The sequence below is a fragment of the Sodiomyces alkalinus genome (assembly GCF_003711515.1).
Source record: "Sodiomyces alkalinus F11 unplaced genomic scaffold SODALscaffold_1, whole genome shotgun sequence".
Lineage (NCBI taxonomy): Eukaryota > Fungi > Ascomycota > Sordariomycetes > Glomerellales > Plectosphaerellaceae > Sodiomyces > Sodiomyces alkalinus.
In genome coordinates, this window is record NW_021167079.1 from 7,248,388 (window position 1) to 7,270,240 (window position 21,853).

At 58.2% G+C, this 21,853-nt stretch overlaps 4 protein-coding genes and 1 non-coding gene across 5 annotated transcripts; 4 read left to right on the plus strand and 1 right to left on the minus strand.

The window, feature by feature from the left end:
• Window positions 1-962: 962 nt before the first annotated feature.
• On the plus strand, window positions 963-13,842 carry SODALDRAFT_269198 (hypothetical protein; the record flags this gene model as incomplete). Its single annotated transcript, XM_028607645.1, has 7 exons — window positions 963-1,010; window positions 1,100-8,336; window positions 8,432-9,010; window positions 9,115-9,168; window positions 9,249-13,244; window positions 13,326-13,670; window positions 13,748-13,842. 7 exons carry the CDS (start codon window positions 963-965, stop codon window positions 13,840-13,842), a joined length of 12,354 nt encoding a protein of 4,117 aa, XP_028471552.1.
• Window positions 13,843-14,388: 546 nt separating this feature from the next.
• SODALDRAFT_t18 lies at window positions 14,389-14,476 on the plus strand. The gene has a single exon. It is a non-coding gene; the product is annotated as a tRNA-Lys (tRNA).
• A 29-nt stretch (window positions 14,477-14,505) lies between these two features.
• SODALDRAFT_327960 (FAD binding domain-containing protein) lies at window positions 14,506-16,535 on the minus strand. Its single transcript, XM_028610570.1, has 3 exons — window positions 16,331-16,535; window positions 16,040-16,240; window positions 14,506-15,969 (listed from the first exon to the last, which is right to left on the minus strand). Exons 1-3 carry the CDS (start codon window positions 16,498-16,500, stop codon window positions 14,709-14,711), a joined length of 1,632 nt encoding a protein of 543 aa, XP_028471553.1. The 5' UTR covers window positions 16,501-16,535; the 3' UTR covers window positions 14,506-14,708.
• Window positions 16,536-17,745: 1,210 nt separating this feature from the next.
• On the plus strand, window positions 17,746-20,092 carry SODALDRAFT_327963 (CFEM domain-containing protein). Its single transcript, XM_028610571.1, has 4 exons — window positions 17,746-18,178; window positions 18,268-18,403; window positions 18,616-19,291; window positions 19,410-20,092. The coding sequence occupies exons 1-4, from the start codon at window positions 18,059-18,061 to the stop codon at window positions 19,888-19,890; spliced, it is 1,413 nt and encodes a 470-aa protein (XP_028471554.1). The 5' UTR covers window positions 17,746-18,058; the 3' UTR covers window positions 19,891-20,092.
• On the plus strand, window positions 19,793-21,044 carry SODALDRAFT_46806 (hypothetical protein). Its single transcript, XM_028615395.1, has 3 exons — window positions 19,793-19,911; window positions 19,972-20,440; window positions 20,539-21,044. Exons 2-3 carry the CDS (start codon window positions 20,194-20,196, stop codon window positions 20,844-20,846), a joined length of 555 nt encoding a protein of 184 aa, XP_028471555.1. The 5' UTR covers window positions 19,793-19,911; window positions 19,972-20,193; the 3' UTR covers window positions 20,847-21,044.
• The last annotated feature ends 809 nt before the right edge of the window (window positions 21,045-21,853 follow it).

The following is a 21,853-nucleotide window of genomic DNA, read 5'->3' on the forward strand; positions in this document are numbered from 1 at the left end:
TACCTTGTTACCTTACCTTACTTTAGTAAACAAACCAAGGGCAAGTACCGAGCTGCCTACGTTGTAGGTGGTGCCACTGTGCCTCTCCAAACCGAAAAATAGGTAGAGACGGGAGGTACCTTAGAGAATTACGCAAGGGTCCACAGTTCACAGTGCCCAGAAGGTACGTTGACCATGGGTCCACGCCCGCAGTTTGAGACCCCCGTCATCGCTTGCTCTACTTTTTCTTTCCCCAACACCAGTACCACTTCCTACTCCGTACCTCACCTCACCACCTCCCCACCAACCATCCAGAAACGCCTACCGCGGAAGAAGAAGAAAAAAAAAAAAAGTCGACGAAAGCTGATTTCCTTCCTTCGGGTCAAAAGTTGATGATACGAGAACTCTTCGAGGTCTCTATTCCTCTGTCTTTTGTGCATTTTCTTCACGACCATTAGATTCTTTGAGCCTGGCGGAAAAGCTATTCGAGGACGACCTGCACTCGATCTCGGAACTACAGTTTGACCCCAAGCTCTTTTTTTCTTTTTCTTTTCCCCCCGTCTCTTCTCTACCGGGGTATCCCGCACGACAGCCTTGACGATTGTCCATTCCGCACAGTCACCGACGGCCCTATCTACGGGCGCTTCATCTAACCAGTGGTAACTTAAGCTTGACCTTGGCTTTTTCACCGTCTTGCCACTTTCTATCGACGTTCCTTCCCTTTCAACCCTCCAACAAGAAACGATAAACTCATCCTCTTGCCGGCCTCCCTCGTGCTCCCCACCATCCCACCACCCCGAGAGCTGCTCCTCGACGACACCCGGCTAAGGAGTCAAAAGCGTTCGTTGTCCCTGAGAGGCTTCGTTCTTTTGGGCATCCTGGCACGCGAACCAAGCTGTCACCGGAGGAGAGTTCGCTGCGGGCGATAACCGTGGGGGAACACGCCTCTTGACCTTGCGGCTCTGCCGCCACCCGTCCTGAAGATGGGGAAGATCACCAAGACGATGCAGCCCAAGCACGAGGAGACTTTGGTATGCCCCAGTCATGCTTGAACTCCTTTCCCCCCTTCTCTTTTTGTCCTGCTCGTCGCCTCTCATCCCATGTACTAACGCGGCCACAGTCTCCTTGGCTGAGGGACTTTGTTCAGTCTGCCTCTTCGACCTCTCTTCCTCTTCTCCCTGCCCGCCTTGCCACATTCCCGACGCGATGGCCCTTCCCGAGAGGCGACCTTTACCACTGGATCCCGCTTCTCAACCGTTTCGACAATATCCTCGAAGTGTTTACCACGACCTACAACCTCACCGATGGGCCTCAGACCCGCGAGCTGGGCTGCGACGTCCTCCTCAATCGAGACTCCAAAATCGTCGACTATGGGGACCAGAAGTGGGACATGGATCTCCTGCGCAAGCACGGGTATCAGCAGGATGGTGACCGCCAGCTTGTCGAGGTTATTCTCAAGTTCACCCGTGTTCTGCTCGAGCACTGCGGCAACCGAAGCATCTACGCCAGCAGCGGTCACTTGAACGACTTGCTGAATACCACTTGCCTGCCGCTCATCATCGCTACTCTCGAGGTGGGCACCGAGCTGGCCAAGCGATACCAGGCGTCCGTCAAGCGAATCGGCAGCCACTCCCGCCATGTCAGCACCGCCCTGCTGTCGAATCACTACAACATGGACCTGGGCCGCGTGCAGCAACTAGCATCTCCCTTCGTCAAGACGCCCCTCGCATCTCTTTCCGAAGGTGGCCCGTCGTCGGGAACGCCCCGATCCGCCAAGGGCAAAGAGAAAGAGAAAGAGAAAGAGAAGGAGAAGGAGAAGGAGAAAGCACACCACGTCACTGCCCAGAAGAATGCCGCCGCCATGTTCGCAAATGACCTGACTGCCATCGCCAGCGACGACGCCAGCCGTTGGAAGGGCTGGGGGGACATCAAAGTGACCTACACCGTGACCCCCCCGCTTCGGGATCCCGCATCAGCAGCAGCCACGGTAGACCGTGCGCACTCTTCTTCCAATGCGCCTTCCACGCCAACTCCGCTTCGCCGGAGCACAACGATGGGTGGTGCCCCCACGCACCAGACTCCGAGGTCTGCTCGTCACTTCGCGAGCGAGGAGTCCCCCCCGTCTTCCATCATACGCTCTCCCGCCCTGCCAAGCGAACAACCTCTTTCCAACCAGAAGGTCTTCGACATCCCCGAGTCCGTCGTTGCGTCATCCTCCATTCATGACCTCCTTGCCCGATGTCCCGCCGATCTCCCGGCCCAGACAAGATACGATATCCTGAATAGGTTCCGAATCGCAAAGGCACTCCTCGGCGATGCAGAGTCCCGCCGGCAAGCCTTGGCTGTGCGACTCTTGGCCATCATGAATCTGGCATACATCCATCAGGAGGCAACCTTCGTGGAGAAGGTCATGCGGCCCGATATCGACGAGATTCGTCGATTCCAGCTGGTCTATCAATTGGCTGAACTGATCCACCCGTCCGCCGACGGCTCGACCCCCGTGCCTCTATGGCTGCAGTCGATCGCCTTGGGTTTGCTGGGAGCCATTTCTAACTTCCAGGCTCGCTGCCAGGACGTCTTGTCCGCCGTAAATGCCAACGTCAACCACGGCATTCTGCTCTATGTCATCAGGAAGGCAGTGGCCGGTATGAAGCCGGATGATCCACCCGACCAAGGCGACCAGACCACCGAGGAGGATACCTGGCGTAACAAGCTCTTCTCCCTCACCCAGCACTTGGCCATGTCCACTAGGGTGGGCGCCGAGATGGTCGGCGCTGGCCTCATGGACGTTCTAGTCGAGATCCTGAAGCTCCGGTCCAACGTGGCTCGCCGCAACCAGTCCACCATCCTGAGCTTTGTTGACGCCTTGATCTGGTCCTACCAGAATGCCTTCCAGGCCTTCTTCAACGGTGATGGGCTCAACGCCATCTCCGACTTGGTCGTCACCTCCGTCGAGGAAGCGAAGCAGTTGGCCGAGTCGGGCCAAGGCACCCAGCCGGAGCTCCACTCGTCCATCGTCGACTATCAGGTCCCGTTCTACCAGCAGCAGACCCTTAAGTGGCTTCTCAAGTTCATGCACCACATGATGACCAACTCGTACAGCATCGGCGGCAACACCGATCGCCTGCTGCGAAACCTCGTGGACAAGTCCGACTTGCTGGCGAGCCTCCGGGAAATGATACTGCACTCCAAGCGCTACGGCTCAGTTCTGTGGACGAATTCGGTCACCGTCTTAAGCGACTTCATCAACAACGATCCTACCAGCTACGCCGCCATTGCCGAATCGCGCATGATTGTTGCTTTCCTCGAGTCCATCACCGGCAGGCCGGTGCCCGAGCAGCCGACAGTGGCTCGCACCGACGAGGCAGCGGGCCGCGACGGCAGCGCCGCCGCCGATCCGTCACAGCAACTGGATAGCCAGGTCACCTTGGAGCCCGACACCAGGCCGCACCCGCCCCCCGAGGACGTGCTGGACTCGCAAGTAGGTCGACCGCTGGCGCAGGGCATTCTCGCGAACCCCGATGCGATCCTCACTATCCCGCACCTGTTCAACTCCATTTCGCTCAACAACGCCGGCCTGAAGATGGTCGTCTCGTCCGGAGCTTTTGAGGCCTTCTTCGAGATTTTCGAGAGCCCGAAACACGTTGCCTGCCTAGAAGGCGACCATCGCTTAGCCTCCAACGTTGGCGAAACCTTTGACGAGTTGTGCCGTCATCACCCTACCCTGAGGAATCCCATTTCGGCCGCTGTGACCGACTTGGTTGCAAGAATACGCCATCTGGGGAAGGTGGAATCCCGGACGGCCGGCTTGGGACTCAGCCTGGGTCTGAACGACGTGGCCGGGAACTTCGTGCCCGCCGATCAGGACCTGCTCGGGCGACTGTCGACCCACTCGGCCCCGTCTCCCGGCGACAAAGGCAAAGGCAAAGGCAAGGCTCCCGCTGACGACCAGGACATTGAGATGACCGATAGGCCGGCGACTGCGGATGGCCATAGCAAGAACGAGACAAAGACGACCGCCGACGTCGCGCCTGCCGCAAATAAACCCTCGGCATTCCACCCCTACATCCGCGCCCTCTGTCTATTCCTGTCCACCTATTTAAGCAACAGCTCTCTCAAATCTCTCTTTATTAACCGCGGGGGTATTGAGCAGCTCCTGGACCTTGCCGAGTCACCGAGCCTCTCCCTCTCCTTCGACGTTTCATTCAACGATGACGACGACGTTTGGCATGGACTGACCGGCGTCATCGCCCAGCTGGTCGATTACGCACCAGTGCTGGCAATCCCGTCCATCTTGACTCGCGCCCAAGCCGCCGTCGACGTGCTGAAGCCACTCGTAGACGCTCGCCGAGAGGACCGGCCTTACTTCGCCCCTTTCGTTGCGTCTGACACGACGGTCACGGCGGAGCAAGCCGCTGGCTGGGATGCCGCAACCAAGGACAAGATCATGTCGGGCAGCAAGATGGCCAAGGCCTTGATGACCCTCGAATTTTATCTTAAGATGCTATTCGACTGTGTCTCTTCGATTCCTAGGTCCAACATTGTCTCCTTCTATCCCATCAACGTCTTCGATCAGTATCTCCGTCTCGTCAAGTCCCTTGGACCCCTCCTGCAAGCGGTCTGCAACGAAGAGGACGCTATCTACGAAGCGATCCCTCCGCACTGGAGGCCGACGCCTCTTACGGCCTTGCGGGGCAAGTTGACATCAGAGCAGGCCAAGTCTATGGAGGCAAAGGATGCATTGTTCGTCGACTCGGCTCTGCCCCGAGCCGCCGCCCAGGATGACACAGGAGAAAGCAAAGACGAGGGATCGGCCGCCGAGCCGAAACGGCTTACGAAGCAGGAAGAGGCGAGTACGCGATTCAAGAATTATCAGATATTGCGCACTCTACTACACACCATGCATCCTTTTGCGTGCCCGTTCCTCCAGCAGCTGGGCAAGGCCGTCTTTCCCCGTCGGGAGCGGGACCCTTTCTCTAGACAACAACACACCGAGATTACGAAGGCCGTTGCCGCCTGTATCCTCGACCATCTGCGGACGTCTGTGGCTCAAGAGGATCCCCCCGTCAATGTGCGCCGCCAGTGGCTTCTCCAGCTTCACACGCTCGGCGAGATCATAATCGATACCCATCCACGGTCGACTGAGCGCTCTCCCATCCACATCAACACCCCGGTGTACGTCGCCTTCATTCAGCAGGGTGGATTCGACGTCCTGATGACGCTGGCGCGGCGCTGTGCAGACACGTTGCGGAACAGCGAACAGCGGGAACGCCCGGAACGGCTGGCTTCGGTTGGGCTGAAGAAGGTGCTCAATATCTTCGCCATGGTGGTCGACGGCAAATGTATGCTCGACGCAACCACGCAGTACGGTCTTCTTCCGCGCACCACCGAGAGGTCCGCCGAGCGGCGAGATCCGGCATTGATCTCCCAACAGCTCCTCCTCGAGGCGCGTATGGCTGTGTTCCCATTCGTCCGTGAGATCTGGGAGTCCCCTTTCCTCGAGAAGGAGCATCCGGATACTCTCCACAAGGTCATGGATATCCTCAAGACAATTTCCCTGGGAGACAACGAGCCGAGCCAATACCACCCCATCGTGGACGACATCTTGAAGAAGTCACCGGCCCCATTCAACTGGGTGCAGGCCCAACCAGCCATCACCAACCTTGGTGAAGAATACGATGCCGACTTGACTCGCGAAGCCGTGTACAGGGCCAATGGGAACCAGAATACTGCCTCGGAGTACTGCCGTATGCACTCGTCACATCTGGCTGGACCGCGGAATCCCGTGCCTCCGGAGGACGCGTACACCCAACCCTCAGCGCCGGCCCATCCAGCGACTGAACCTATGGCCATAGATGACGCGCCGCCCCCCGAACTAGACAACGTACTGGGTGAGTCGATGCTGGCCGAATTGGAAGACCACTCCTCCCGAGCGTCGGATGACGAGGAGGACGAAGATGAAGACGATGACGACGAAGACGACGACGGCGACGGGGACGGCGACGGGGACGGTGCTCATCGTGGCGCCTCTGTCGGCGATGGCAGCGCTCAGAACACTACAGACCTTCGTACCGTTACCAAGCAAGAGCTGGATAGTCAGAGGGAAGCGCTACGGAAGGATCTCATCTCTCGATCCTTGGATATTATCCGAGCTCATCCGGCGTCTGCTTTCGAGGTTGCCGAGCTGATCCGCACAGTGGTGTTCTACCGCCCTAACGCCGAGATCCGGGAGGAAGTTGGCGTGACGCTGGCCAGCGCGATCACTTCCATGGCCTCCGACAGTGGGCAGGTCGCGTCAGAAGCCGATGGACGTACCGTCGCTGCGTACGCCCACTTGTTCGCCCTGCTTTTGCTCGACAGCGCTTTCATGAAGGCCAATCTGGACACGCTCCGAAGCAATGTGGACGCGTACATCGGCTTCCTCAAGGTATCGCCGGCCAACTCCAAGGAGGAGCTGCCGCCGTGGATTCCCTACGTCTTGCTCATTGTCGAAATGCTCCTGTCCCAGGACGAGAAGCCGATCGAGGCGTCGTGGAAGCCGCCCGCGAGTGAGAATGAGGAGGTTCAGCCTGCCGTTTTCCCGCCACAAGATGCTATTGTTTCGAGCGACCAGCAAAGCGACATGCTCGACAGCATACTTGATTTACTGCCTCGGCTCGGCAAAAACGATGTTTTGGCGACCTCTATCCTCCGGATTCTCGTCATCATGACACGGAAACGGGCTCTCGCGCGTAGAGTGGGGGACAAGAAAAACCTGCAGCGACTTTTCGTGATGGCCAAGCAGCTTGCCGGGGGCAGTTCAAACCCACTGAAAGATCCGAAGACGTCCGGCTGCATCATGAACATCCTCAGGCATGTCGTCGAGGACGAAGAGACGATCAAGCAGGTTATGCGGGCTGAAATCCGCAATCTGTTTGAGAACCCGCAGCGAAGCCAGCGCAACCTGGACCTCCACACCTATCTGCGCAACCTCGCGCCGGTCGCGCTTCGTGCACCCGACCTCTTCGTCGAAGTCACCAACGAGATGACGAAGCTGACCCGCTGGACGCCGGCCAACGAAGGTAGCAGCCGTCCTCACCAGCTGGCCTTGAAAGAGGAGGCGAGCTCGACCGCCGAGACGGCACAAAGTAAAGAAGAGGGTGTTGAGCCGGCCGTCCAGGCTACCGAGGACCTGTCTCTCCACGACATCAAGCCGTCGACCGAGACTGGCGACAAGGACATGACGGACGCTCCGAAGCCCGCCATCCAGAGGCCGATCGTAGAGAACCCGGATGGCGTCGTTCACTTCCTCTTGTGCGAGCTACTGAACTACCGCGAAGTTGATGATAAGGAAGCGACACTGCCCAAGAGCTCGAAGGACAGCAAGGCGGAGGCGACTGCTTCGGCCTCCGCGTCGTCCTCATCCCAAGAAAAGCCGGCCGAGACCCAGGCATCGGACAACACGGACGGGAAAGAGAAGAAGTCGTCCAAGGTGACGTTCAAGGCGGAAGAACACCCAATCTTCATCTACAGGTGTTTCCTCCTCAACTGCCTGTCGGAACTCCTCCAGAGCTACAACCGAGCCAAGGTCGAGTTTATCAACTTTAAGCGAAGCGCTCCCTTGCAAACAAACACTCCCGTCAAGCCCCGGTCTAGCGTACTGAACTACCTCATCCATGACCTCCTCTGCCAAAGCGGCCATCCCGACGGCACCGACAACGTTCTGTCGAAGAAGAAGGCCGCCACTTCGAGCCAGGCGCAACAAGTACTGGTAGCGTTAGTGACCAAGACGGCCGAGAAAGTCATCGACAAGCGGCGCGAGCGTTTCGAATACGATGACGACCCCGATCTTCTTTTCGTCAGAAAGTTCGTGTTGGACACCATTCTCAAGGCTTACGAACGAGCTTCCACCCCGGACGAGCCGCTCGAGACGCGACATGCGAAGATGCAGGGCCTCGCCGAGCTGATGAACCACATCATCGGCGAAAAAGATCGGGACCCGCCCACCTCGGTAAGGGGTATGGACTCTCCTCAGGTGCGCTCGCAAGCTCAGCTCCGACGCATGATGTACGAGAAGGGCTACCTCGACAAGCTCACCTCGTCTATTGCGGACTTGGATCTCAACCATGCCGGTGTCAAGCGATCCCTCAAATCAGTGCTCCGCGTCCTCCGCATCCTCACCGGCACGGCTAAGGAGCTGAGCCGGTCCAGTGTCATGCCCTCCACTGCTCTCCCAGATGCTGCTGATGACGAGATCATGTCGTCCTCCTCCGTGTCTGACGTTGATGATGACCGGGAGGAGACCCCTGATCTCTACCGCAATTCAGCCCTGGGAATGCTGGAGCCTCGCGGGAGTGACGACGAGTCAGACGAGGAAGGTGAGTTTTTTTTTTGGTCTTCAGAGGCTACACTGCGATTCTGACGGACACCCCCTTCTTGGCGAAGTACTAAAGCTAACAAATCCATCTCATAGATGACGACGAGGAGATGTATGACGACGAATATGGCGACGAGCTTGATTACGGCGACGAAGAAATTTCCGAGGACGATGAGAACCGCCTTAGTGATGACGATGAAGAGCTCGGGGAGATGGGCGAGATTGAGGGCCTCCGCGGCGAGCCCGGGGTTGTCGAAGTCGTCATGGATGACGATGACGATGAGGATATGGACGACGACGAGGACTTGAGCGACGACGATGATGACGAACTCGGGTCCGAAGATATGGAGGACCTAGAAGACCACGTCGAGGTGGTTGAAGAGATCGTTGACCATGACGGCAACCCCATGGAAGACGACGGTGATTCCGACTGGGAGAGCGAAACGGACGAAGACGACAACGAGGACGAGGAAGATATCGACTACGGGGGAGAAGAGCAAGACTTTGAAGAGGCACACATGCATGGCATGGAAGAAATGGAACCCGGCGACATTATCGGCAGCCTCGCCCGTGCCGTCATGGATCCGGAGGACGACTTTGCCGAGCCGGAAGGGATGGATGAACTCGACGGCCATTATCTCGACGATGGGCGTCCTGATGACGAGGATGATGACGGTGAGTTATGCGTTGTCTTTACACCCCTTGGCTTACCTTTTTTTATTATTATTTTTCGTTTTTATTTCTTTCCCCTTTCTTTCGGTTCTGACATGATCATGCAGAGGAAGATGATGATGACATGGAGGACGAATATATCTACGACGAGGACTATCCCCGTAAGTTTTCCACCCCTGGGCAGTATTATCTACGCCACGACGCTCCCCCCCCCCCGGCGCCATCACTCACGAGACCGCAGACGATGTAGCCATCCCCGTCAACGTCCCCGGACACCTCGGTTGGGATACTCTCGTTGTTGAACCTTTCCCTCCTCATGGCCATCACCGACATCGCCATGGTCAACGGAGCCCCTTCCAGCCAGGATTCATACCTGGCGGTCCTCGCGACCCTCTCGGAGGCAGGTCCCCTGCAAGCATTTTCCGGGCTCTTCTTAATGTCATCGACCCTACATCCGGCCTCGATGCTAACGATGCTTCAGACTTCCGCAGCTATCTCTCTCGGCGGCCACGGCCTAGCGGTCCGCAGAATGCTGCCGACGATGGCGTCAACCCGCTGTTGCGACGCGGTGACCAGAATCCGGACCTTGCGTCTCGCCCTGGAGCCGGAGGTCTTAATTTCGTTGGGCTCACCTGGCCGCCAGAGATGTTGATGCCGGGCGTGGGAGGAGGACGAGCGGGAGGGTTCTTTGACAGCCCCATTGCCCTCCTGAACGATATTGTCGCGTCCCTCCCCGTCATGCGATCAGGCCCTCCCGTCCGGCTCCAAGTCACCCAACCCGGTGGTCGCGGCGAAGTCCGAGAGTACCATTTCGGACCCCGTGAAATGCGACCCGACAGCCGCCGGGACGGGATTTATCAGGAACCGCAGCAGGCAGTCGCCTTCAACATTGTGTCCACCTTCGAGCGATACCAGGAAGAAGCGAGGATGGTCTTCGGCGGTCCCCAGTGCGTCGAGATGGTGCAGAAGCTTGTCAACCTCATCCTCTCTGAACTCGTCCCACCGGCTATGGAACAGGAGAAGAAACTCAAGGCCGAAGAGGAAGAGCGACGACGCGTTCGCGAAGAAGAACGGAAGAAACGCGAAGAGGAGGAGCGTCGGGCGAGGGAAGCCAAGGAAGCCGAAGAACGGGCTGAACGAGAAAAGAAGGAAGCCGAGGAGCGGGCAGAACGCGAACGTGCTGCTGCGGCTGCAGCACCACCGGCTCAAAGCGACACGCGCGAAGGAGGCGAAGGGTCTCAAGCCATGGAGGGAGTGGAAACACACGGCCCTGCCGAGACATCAACCACCGAAGCACGACCTGCGGATGTGCCTCGCGTTGTTACCACCTTGCGGGGCGAGGAGGTCGACATCACCGAGCTTGGCATTGATCCTGAATATCTTGCCGCGCTCCCCGACGAGTTCAGAGAAGAGGTCATTGCGCAGACGGTTAGCTCCCGCCGCTCCCAGGCGCGCGAGGAGGCTGCGGCCGGCGAACAGCCTGCCGTCTTCCAGGAATTCCTCGATGCACTGCCAGAGGACATCCGCACGGAGATTGTGCAGCAGGAACGTCAAGAGATCCGTCGCCGCGAGCGGGAGGAGCAACGCCGTCAAGCTGCAGGAGGCGGGCACGAAGCCATCGCCGCCGACATGGACGCTGCCAGCATCCTGCTCACGTTCCCGCCCGAACTTCGCCATCAGGTTCTCCTAGAACAGGGAGAGGAATTTATGGACCAGCTGCCTCCCGACATGGCGGCCCAGGTTCGCGTTGCGCCTCGTCTGGGCGGTGCTAGAAGCCCACCATCCGGCGGTGCGCCCAGACCCGGCCAGCAGGAAGGTGCAGCGGGCCAGCCGCAAGCAGCCAAGGTGCAGCGCAAGACGGTGGTGCAGATGCTAGACAAGGCCGGCATCGCGACCCTTTTAAGGCTCATGTTCATCACGCAGTACGGGTCGATCCGAAATTATCTATTCAGTGTCCTGTCGGATGTTTGCGAGAATCGGCAGAACAGGATCGAGGTCGTCAGCACCGTCCTCTCGATCCTCCAAGAAGGAAGCACAGACATGGACGCGGTGGAGCGCAGCTTCAGCCAGCTGTCTCTCAAGGCGAAGAAACCGAAGGAGAAGGATGCCGACCCGAAGACGCTGCAGAATCTTAAGCGCACTCTGACGTCGCTGAGCTCGGTCTCCAATTCCCAAACCAACTCGGAAATTTCGCCGCTCTTGGTCGTGCACCAGTGCCTCGACCTCCTGCAGGAGTTGTCGACGAAGAACCCCCATATTCCCATGCTCTTCCTCACCGAGCACGAGAGCGTCGGGTCGTCGCTGAAGCGGTCGCTCAGCCGCAAGGGCAAGTCGAAGGACTCCAAGGCGCAGAAGTATGCCATCAACTCGCTTCTCTCGCTCCTGGATCGCGATCTGGTCATGGAAAGCTCGGTGGTCATGGCGTACCTGGCTGATCTCCTCAACAAAATCACGGCTCCCCTGGCTGCCATGGAGCGCCGCCGTCGGGAAGCCGCCGAGAAGGAGAAGGCGGCAGCGGCAGCGGCAACGGCAGAGGAGAAGGGGACGGAGGAGGCTCCCGCTGCGGAGGGTGCGAGTGCCCCTACTGCCGGCTCGACGAGCGCCACCTGTGCCCAGGCCGCTGGGCCATCGTCCTCTGGTGGCGCCACCACCGACGCGCCTCCCACGTCCGCAGAGGCCCAGCAGGGCGGTGATGGTGAGCGCAACAAGGACGGACCCGAAAGCTCCCCGGTCGCCGAAACGAAAGACTCGAGCCAGAAAAAGGACCGGCAGATGCAGGTGCCGGTGATCCCGGCGCACAACCTCACATTGGTGGTCAAGATCTTCGTTGCACGCGAGTGCAGCTCCAAGACGTTCCAGAACACCATCTCGGCGATCAAGAACCTCTCGGCGATTCCCGGAGCCAAGAGCATCTTCGGGCAAGAACTGGTTCGGCAGGCTAGGTTGCTCAGCGAGAACATCGTGTCCGACCTCGACGATCTCTTGCCGCACATCCTGAAGGCCACGTCGGGCACGGAGATCCAGGGAGTGGCGTTGTCCAAGTTCTCACCTGGAGCGTCGGAACAGAACAAGCTCCTCCGGGTGTTGACGGCGCTTGACCACCTCTTCGACAGCAGGAAGAGGAGCGACACGGCGGGCGACGAGGAAGCGGCAAACAGCGAGAAGCAGGACCTGGTCCACTCGCTCTACCACAACTCGACGTTCTCCAAGATGTGGGAGAAGCTGAGCGCGTGCCTGGGCGCGATCCGCCAACGCGAAAACATGGTCAACGTGGCGACGATTCTGTTGCCGCTCATCGAGTCTTTGATGGTGGTTTGCAAGAACACGGCGTCGACGGAGAAGGCGGCGGCGGATAAGGAGAAGGAGAAGGTCCTCTCCAGCCCGCCGCCAGAGTCCCGCATGGCGGGTCTGTTCTTCAACTTCACGGAAGAGCACCGGCGGATCCTCAACGAACTGGTGCGGAACAACCCGAAGCTCATGTCGGGGACGTTCGCTCTTCTGGTCAAGAACCCGAAGGTGCTGGAATTCGACAACAAGCGCAACTTCTTCAACCGCAGCGTGCACAGCCGGACGGGAGCGCAGCGGCCCTCGTTCCCGTCGCTGCAGCTGGCGGTGCGTCGCGAGCACGTGTTCCACGACTCGTTCCGGTCTCTGTATTTCAAGTCGGGCGAGGAGATGAAGTACGGCAAGCTGAACATCCGATTCCACGGCGAGGAGGGAGTCGACGCGGGCGGGGTGACGCGCGAGTGGTTCCAGGTGCTGGCGCGGCAGATGTTCGATGCCAACTACGCGCTCTTCATCCCCGTGTCGTCGGACCGGACGACGTTCCACCCGAACAAGCTGAGCGGGATCAACGACATGCACCTCATGTACTTCAAGTTCGTGGGGCGCATCATCGGCAAGGCGCTGTACGAGGGCCGGCTCCTCGACTGCTACTTCAGCCGGGCGGTGTACAAGCGCATCCTGGGCAAGTCGGTGTCGGTCAAGGACATGGAGTCGTTCGATCCGGACTACTACAAGTCGCTGGTGTGGATGCTGGAGAACGACATTACGGACATCATCACGGAGACGTTCTCGGTGGAGGACGACGAGTTTGGGGTGACGAATACGATCGACCTCTGCCCGGATGGGCGCAACATTCCCGTCACGGAGGAGAACAAGCACGAATACGTCCGGCTGGTGGTGGAGCACAAGCTCTTGTCGTCGGTCAAGGAACAGATGGAGCACTTTTTGAAGGGTGAGTCGGGAATCCCGGTGTTTCCCAAAGACGGGATCGATTCTGTGATGAGATCAATGCTAATGCAGGTGGTTTCTGTAGGTTTCCACGAGATCATCCCTGCGGAGCTCATCTCCATCTTCAACGAGCAGGAACTCGAGCTCCTGATTTCTGGACTCCCCGATATCGACGTTGACGACTGGAAGAGCAACACCGAGTACCAGAACTACACTCCTTCGTCGCCCCAAATCCAGTGGTTCTGGCGAGCTGTCCGATCCTTTGATAAGGAAGAGCGGGCGAAGCTGCTCCAGTTCGTGACGGGAACCAGCAAGGTGCCTTTGAACGGATTCAAGGAGCTCGAGGGCATGAACGGAATTAACCGGTTCAATATCCATCGGGACTATGGCAACAAGGACCGTCTGCCGAGCTCTCACACATGCTTTAACCGTATGTCTTTACTCCTGCCCTGCCCTGCCCTGCCCTTCCTTCTCTTTGGGCAGCGCAAGTTGCTAACCAAGCTACAGAACTCGATCTTCCCGAATACGAGAGCTACGAAATCCTCCGCAGTCAGGTGTTCAAGGCTATCACGGCCGGCAGCGATTACTTTGGTTTCGCATAGGCCAGGTTTTAGGAGCGTCAGGAAGATGGAGAGGGGCAAAGACTGGGTTCTCAAGGTCGGAGCGACATATCACGAACAGGATTCTTCCACCCCTAGGTGTATTTTTTGGAAGGGGTTTGCTTCTGGTGAGGTGGGAGTCTGCTTTTTCTTCCTATTCTTTTTGCTGTGCTCTTTTCTATTTTTATTTTTATTTTTTTGTTACTTGCCTGTCAGCAGCCTCCCCTGGCTGGGTTCTTCTCGTGGCAGGACTCTGGATTGCGGCGGAGTGCAGGCCGTCTGCGGTTTCAGTCTGCTTCGAGATGGCAGTGCGTTGATGAGAGAGGGGAGGACAGAATCAGGTATGGGCTGTGTAGAGTAGGGTATTAGTTACCCAGTGGGCACAGAAGAATGCAGAGTTTTGAGCTGAGTTGCATCCCTTTTCTCTCGAGACTCTCACGTCTGTTGTGTTGGTGCTATGTAAGTCAGACTTGACGGAGTCTAGAGCCGGAGCAGCCTCTAGTTATGTCCGCTCCATGCGAGAGGCAACAGCAACAAGAAGCGAAGCCTGCCCGGCTAGCTCAATCGGTAGAGCGTGAGACTCTTACTGTAAGAGACCACTATCTCAAGGTTGTGGGTTCGACCCCCACGTCGGGCTCAATTCCTGACGCGATTCTAAACCGCCTCTTTTTTTTTTTTGTTTTTTTTTTTTTCTCTTGTTGCTCGTTGCTCTTGTTGATTTATCAGACAGGAGAGACATCCACGCGTTAAAGAATACCATCATCACGACTGTCTATGCAAGAGACTGGAACCAAGCTTGAGTACTCCAGTCAGAGACCAGCTCTTATTAAATATAATTCTATTCTACTTAGTGGTACGACCGTAGACGCCTACAAACCAGTCCGGCACATTCTTCCATCCGCAGCCACCTCCCACTCTTCGCTGCCGACACCCTTGAACGCGTAAAAGCGCGACTCCGGATCCCACTTCTTCTTCACCTCGAGCAACCTCTCATAGTTGGCCCCGAAGAAGGCCTCCTGCCAGTCGGGCTGTCTAAAGTCCGCCTCGTTCATGTAGGCGCCACTGCCCGGGGTCACGGCCTCGACCAGCGGCATGAACTCCTCCGTCATGCGGTGCTGCGCCGCGACCATGTCCTCCCACGGAGCCGCGGGGTCCCAGTACGTGATGAGCTGCATCTGGATGAGGGTATCGCGCCAGGCCGGGTGGACCGCGTTGGCGGGGACGCCGTCGGGCCTGGAGTAGTTGGCGACCGAGCCGACCGCCAGCACGCCGTTGGACGTCAGGTGGGAGACGACGGCCTGGAGCGCGGCGGCGTTCTCCTTCTCCTCGACGGCGGCCCGCGGGATCAGCCGCCCGCCGAACTGGTAGCGCTGCACCTCGACGCCGCCCTGCGGCAGGGGACCCAGGTGCTGGTCGTAGTGGTCCCGGTAGGACGACTCGGTGTACAGGATCGGGAGCTGGACGCCCATGTCGGCCAGGGCGGCGGCGAAGGGCGCCAGCACGACGTCGCGCACGTAGGCGGCGGTCGCGTTCCACACGGTGAGGGGCTTCAGGACGAGCATCTGGTCGGTGTTGTAGAAGACGAGCATGGCGCCGTGGTCGACCATGTGCGGCAGCAGGGCGTAGAACTGGGCCACGGCGGCGTCGAATTGGTCCCGGCCGACGAGCGGCGCCAGGAGCTGGAAGGCTGCGCCGCCGACGTTCTCGGCGGCCGGGTGGGCGCGGACGGCCATGCCGACGACGACGCCGAATGTGCCGCCGCCGCCGCCGCTGAGGGCCCAGTAGAGGTCTTGGTTTTCCGAGGGGGAGGCGGTGACGGTGCGGCCGTTGGCGGTGACGACGTGGAAGGCGAGGGTCTGGTCGGCGGCTAGGCCGAAGGCGGTGCTGAGGGGCGAGTGGCCGCCGCCCTGGGTGAAGCCGCCGGCGAGGCCGACGGTGGCGCACTCGCCCGTCACCACGGAGAGGCCTTGGGCGTGGGCGGCTTCGAGGATCTCGTAGCCTAGGACGCCGGCGCCGACGTAGGCGGCTGGGCCGGCGTAGTGGTCGTCGGACCAGTCGGTGAACTGGATGGATTTGAGGGATTGGGTCCAGATGGCGAGGGCACCGGCGCCGGTGGAACGACCGAGGAAGCTGGGGGGTTAATATATGTGTGTGTGAGAGAGAGAGAGAGAGAGAGGGAGAGAGAGAAGAATAGACCTACTCGTGACCGGTGTTGCGTACGACAACACGGAGGTTGTTCTCCTTGGCGAATCTCAAGGCGGCGGCGACGTCCGAGTTGCAGTTCACGCGGACGGCGTAGCTGACGTAGTTACCCAGGGTGCAGGGCTTGGAACGGTCAGTGAACGGGTCGCAGCTCTGGTTGGCAAAGTAGGTTTGCATGATAGAGGAGGACGACGGGATGCTAAGGAGATTGACGTTAGAATGGTCATCCATCGTAGTCTCATCGGCCTGGTGAAGTCAGGTCAGGTCAGGTCAGCATGAGGGATCGTACTGGGTCAGAGGATTCGTCCATTCGGCACGCAACGCCTCGCAGGCCGCCGCATCGTACGTGGGATCGTGACAGGGCGAGCCGATGGGTTCGGTGGCGACGAGGCCGCCGTGGACGGTGGCGTTGAAGTGCTGCCATGCGTGTTCGGAGGGCCAGCACGGCTCGCCGGGCATGCAGTAGCAGGAGGCGGCGGCGGGTGAGGTTCTGGTGGCAGCCGCAACCGCAGCCGCAGTCGCCGTAGCAGCCAAGAAGCTGGCCTGAAGGGTCGCTTTCAGAAGCTTCATGTTCATATTGGAGGCGCCAAAGGAGAAGGGCGACAGATCATAGAACGACGGTTGACCTTCACCTACCTCCTGCTTCGGCGGGAGGGAAACAGGGAGATGGGGTCAGCGAGACAGAGTGGACGGGCCAAGCAGGGACTAAGTGAACGGATTCCTTGGGGGGGCAATTCGGCACCGAGATTGTGATTTTATTTATTCTTCCGTCCTGCATCTATTTATTGAGTGCCGATTTATTGATGGGTCACACGGAAATGTCCCCCTCATAGGGTATGGTGTTGCACTGCTGTTATTGTCACCGTCAGACAGTTGCACCAACGGGCCAACGGCCCCAACAGGGGTGCCGACGCGGATGGCTGTTAGTAGTTACTATGTTGGCCCCAGGACCTAGGTCGCCTTGGGACAATGTTCCGTCCGCCCAGAAGATGGAACGCGCAACGCTCCACATGGAAGATTCCGAAAAGGCAGCCGAGAAAGATGGGAACCCCTTACAACGTATTAGTCCGGACAGAGTATACGGGTAGACTAGAACCTAGGTGACTGATTATGAGGCGAACTGTCAAAGACGGAAGACGGAAGACCTCGACCGTCGGCTGTTCGCTTCTGAAGTTCTGGACGCTATTGATGTTTTTCCTGCGCCGACAGACTTTTATGAAAATGTACGGACAAACTTGGCAAAGTAATGGATGCACTGTTAAGGAGTTGGAAGCTAGAGCCGATTTGTGTAGGACAGTAGACTGTAGGACCGTCCGACCGCGTCTAGCAGACTCTAGCAGTCTAGCCGGGCTAGATCTCTCTGCATGAACAAGATGCCAAGATGCCAATGGTTCATATGAAAAGTCCGAGCTCTATTTAACCTAAATCAACTCAATCTCCGACAGTGATGCCCCTGGCCCTATCTGCCAGGAACCGGAGACATGTCCCTAAACGGCAAGCCAAGGCCGTTTTATTCCGACCCAAACCCCAAGTGTCGGGTCACCGATACCTCTTCCGGATCGGTACAGCTGAAGGCGCCAGCTCAACATGGCCTAGATGGTGATGATGATCGATGATCATGATAGCAATGGGTATTAAGTACGATTTGTATCTGTTTATTATCTGTCTTGAAATTTCTCTCCTAATTCCCTTCCACCGAGTGTCACTGTCTAAGACTCTAAGGTACTGGTACCTAGTCTATGTCCCCCGCCCGCGGCCCACCGACCGGCCGGCAACAGGACGGCACATCCCACGTGGCGCACGTGGTAGTTTATGACCTAGACTCCGCGTCCGGTCCTTTTCTAATGAATCGTTTCTTCTTTTCCTATTTCCCCCTTATTTTACTCTTACGTATGGGGGCCAGGGCATGCGACCTGTCAGATTACTTTTATGCTGGCCTTGTCCGTCCTTGTCCCCCTCGATCGATCCCACTTGTTCCCCTCGTTCCCCGGAATCCCCCTGACGAGCTCCCGGAGCCATGGTTCGCCTCTCTGCACATCGCCTGCTTGCCGTGGTCATACAGCTCGCAGTTTGGACCTTGGTCCAGGCACAGGAGACGGATCCTTTGGCGAGTCTGATGGTATTTCCCGAGTGTGCTGTGAGTGAAGCTTCTTTAGTCATTACTCCTGAGTCCTCCCTCTGCTCGATCCAAGCAACTGACATGGAGACGCCGGTTTTGTCTTGTAGAGGCCATGTATCGCCACCGCTTTTATGGGAGGACTCTGCGCTCCCACAGACCAGGCATGCATCTGTGGAGATGAGCAGTTCCAGCAGAATGTCACGCTCTGCGTGAGTGAGAGCTGCATAATACCCGATATGTTAGGTGCGTTGCGTTGCGTTGCGTTGCGTGCGTTGCGTTGCGTTGCGTGCGTTGCGTTGCGTTGCGTGCGTTGCGTTGCGTTGCGTTGCGTTGCGTGCGTTGCGTTGCGTTGCATTACGCTGCATTACGCTGCATTACGCTGCTCTGCTCTCAACTCGAATCTCCCCCCTTCAACTCGAAAACCCCACGACGCTAACAACGCTACCATCACACAGCCACCCGGAACACCAGCCTGACCAACTGCAACGTCCCCGTCCGCGACCGATCGGGAGACTACGTCGTCATCTCCAACGCCATGGCCGTCACGGCCGCCATCTTCCTGGTGATCCGCTTCGTCTACAAGATCTTCATGGCCCACGTCGAGCTGGGCATGGACGACTGGATCATCCTCGCCGCCGCCATCTCCATGATCCCCAGCGCCGTCATCACCGTGCACGGGTCGGCCGCCAACGGGCTCGGCCGCGACATCTGGACCCTGGAGCCCGAGCAGATCACCAAGGTGCTGATGTACTTTTACTGCATGGCTTTCCTGTACTTCGCCCAGGTCGCCCTGGTGAAGCTGTCCATCATCTCGTTCTTCATGCGCATCTTCCCGGCCCGGGAGACGCAGCGCCTGCTTTGGGGCACCTTCATCTTCACCACCGTGTACGGCGCCGCCTTTGTGCTCACCGCCATTTTCCAGTGCTGGCCGGTGCACTACTTTTGGACCAAGTGGGACGGGCTCCACGAGGGGTCCTGCGCGAGTGCGAATGCCATTAGCTGGTCCAACGCCGCCATCAACATCGCGCTGGACCTCTGGATGTTGGCCGTGCCGCTGTGGCAGGTGCGCAGCTTGCAGCTGCACTGGAAGAAGAAGATTGGCGTGGCCTTGATGTTTGTCGTGGGTACATTGTGAGTAACTGTCCCCTCTCCGGTTCACCCACCCATCTATCCGAGGCGGATATATCACATGGTTGATTTGTGGATGTTCGCTTGTTCGCTTGTACGTTGTCACTGACAATGTCTCCAGCGTCACCGTCGTCAGCGCCCTCCGCCTCCAGTCCCTCGTCATCTTCGGCGCATCCAGCAACGCCACCTGGGAATTCTACTCCGTCTCCGTGTGGTCCACCATCGAAATCACCGTCGGCATCATGTGCGCCTGCCTGCCCTCCATCCGCCTGGTCCTCGTCCGCCTCTTCCCCGCGCTCCGCGGCACGACGATGCGCAGCATGGGCCAGTACTACCGCGGCTACGGGAGCAACACGAACGGGACCAACCGCGACCGGAGCGGCGCGGCCGAGACCCCGCGGCGGAACGGGACCATGACGGGGGTTTCCGCGGTCCGGTCGCAGAGGAGGGGGTCGGAGGACGAGGAGGGGGGTACGACGACGCCGCCGGGGGGGATTGTGTTCCAGAAGTCGTATACCGTGCAGTATAGCGATAACGACGAGGCGAGTTTGGTGAGGATGGACGATCTGGATTCGGGTGGGAAGAGTAGGGGGTTTGCCTAGCCGAGGAGGGAGGGAATGTGAGTATGTGAATAGTTGAGACTCTCATGTGAAGAGAGAGAAGCCGGACTGACTGACGTCTTGCCCTGGCACTACCCCTGTCCGAAGACCGTCCTCGGGCCGCCGAGTTTAGAAACCCCGTGACGCGTCACGCACCCGCACCGAAGCACATTACGTAATCAATCGCTTGCCACTGACTTCCGCAATCGTGATTACTCATACTCAGTCACGCCCTGATGTGCCTCCCAGTACCGTACCGTATGTCTACCACGTTCCCAACCTCTCCATCAACTTCTGAACGCCACCATGGTCCCCTCTCACCAGGCTCAACTGGCCAGCGTCGCCGCAGTCAAAGAGGAACTGGCCCGTACAATCCTCCTCGACATCTGCACACAAGACACCATATCGCTGACGCGCGCCTACGAAGCCCTCATCCTGAGGGAAAGCCAAGGCATCAAGCCCGAAACCCCGATGGAGTGGAAAGTCTGCACAAATTGCAGCAAAATATTCCACGACGACTATAATACAGACACAGCCTGCCACTATCATATGGGTGAGTTTTTCTCAGTGCTGTCACCCCCCCCCCCCCGCGCTGACGCGCCCTGGACGAAAAGACCCGAATTGCTCACAGCTCGTCGCCCTGGGTTGTAGGGGAAATGGAACCCGATGATGACTTTGATGTCTGGGCTGATACGGACGAGAGAATACACGGCCCCATTGCCTCCGAGGAAAACAAGGAGGAGTTCCCCGAGGGCTTCATTTGGGATTGTTGCGACAAACTCGGCACCGATCCGGGATGCCAGACCTCGCGTCACGAGTCCCCCGAGGAGACGCTGGCGAAGGAGGCTGAGGAGAGTCGGCCCACTTCAGCTTCCCGTACCGGAACCGGCGCGGCGGAGGTGGCGTCCCTCGAGGTTGGAAGTGACGCCCAGCCCGTGAAGAGGCAAAGGACCGAGTAGTCCTTTTGTGTGGGTAAGACATTGTGATGAGAGCAGTCTGGACAGAGACAACAGAGACATGGCATACCGAAAGGAGGCCGACAGACGACAGACCCCCACGTAAAGTGCAGCGATGCCAATATTAATGATACAGGGAATACAGACAGTCTGACCATCCTAGAATCAGCCGAGGTCGTCGCTTACAAGTTATACCCCCGCATGCCACGCAAGATACAAGTCGCCGTTCTTTGTCTCGCCGTCATCTCATCCCTCTGCTATTTTCTACAAACAGGCCAGACGGCTGACCCTTTACCCTTCGCTAGGCGGAAGAAATCCGTCGGGTGCGCCCAGGACAATGTCGCCGAGGAAGTCTCCGAGGAGAAGAGCATGGAGTAAGCAGCCATGTAAGAAGAGATATCACTCGGCAAACTCAAACCATACATGGATGATACTTACAATCCAGAGAACATGGACGATGCAATTAGGTCTTATGCGGGCAGCAGGCTGCTTGCTCATGCTGCGTCAGCTTGAAAGACTCATCTACAACGACTCGTCGACTCCGCCTCGGGAACGTTTTCACATGAAGAACAAAACAGTCGCCGTTTCCGAGGCGGACGTTGAAACTGAGCAATGTGCCGGAAACAGGAAACGGGCGAGTACTGGGACAGAGTACGAGTACGCCGAACGCCGGGCAGATCTACTGGGGATATATATGTATATATATATCCTGTCCTTGGCGGAATGGGGCCCGACACTCACACGGTGCATCCCGGAGCTTGTTGGTAGACCACCATAGAGCAACCATGATGATTTACTGACGCCAGGGGTTGTGTTGACCCTGAAGTACTGAGCCCTGGCTGTCCCTCCGGTAGATCTATACAATACAGAACATCAGCACGGAGTGATCGGAGTAAAGAAAGCTGAGCTCAGACTAGGCATGATGCAATACTCCGTTACCCACGTCTTCGCATGTCAACACTCAAACACCGCTTAGTGAGCTTAGACTTGAAGGAATCTGGCCAAGATAA

Bases quoted from the DNA above. Each gene is read 5' to 3' on its own strand.
- SODALDRAFT_327960 (XM_028610570.1), bottom strand. From the start codon at position 16,500: ATGCCCGGCGAGCCGTGCTGGCCCTCCGAACACGCATGGCAGCACTTC. The intron at 16,241-16,330 runs GTACGATCCCTC...CAATCTCCTTAG, and splicing joins TGGACGAATCCTCTGACCCA to CATCCCGTCGTCCTCCTCTA. The intron at 15,970-16,039 runs GTAGGTCTATTC...TTAACCCCCCAG, and splicing joins GTACGCAACACCGGTCACGA to CTTCCTCGGTCGTTCCACCG.
- SODALDRAFT_327963 (XM_028610571.1), top strand. From the start codon at position 18,059: ATGGTTCGCCTCTCTGCACATCGCCTGCTTGCCGTGGTCATACAGCTC. The intron at 18,179-18,267 runs GTGAGTGAAGCT...TTTGTCTTGTAG, and splicing joins TGGTATTTCCCGAGTGTGCT to AGGCCATGTATCGCCACCGC. The intron at 19,292-19,409 runs GTGAGTAACTGT...CAATGTCTCCAG, and splicing joins ATGTTTGTCGTGGGTACATT to CGTCACCGTCGTCAGCGCCC.
- SODALDRAFT_46806 (XM_028615395.1), top strand. From the start codon at position 20,194: ATGGTCCCCTCTCACCAGGCTCAACTGGCCAGCGTCGCCGCAGTCAAA. The intron at 20,441-20,538 runs GTGAGTTTTTCT...CCTGGGTTGTAG, and splicing joins AGCCTGCCACTATCATATGG to GGGAAATGGAACCCGATGAT.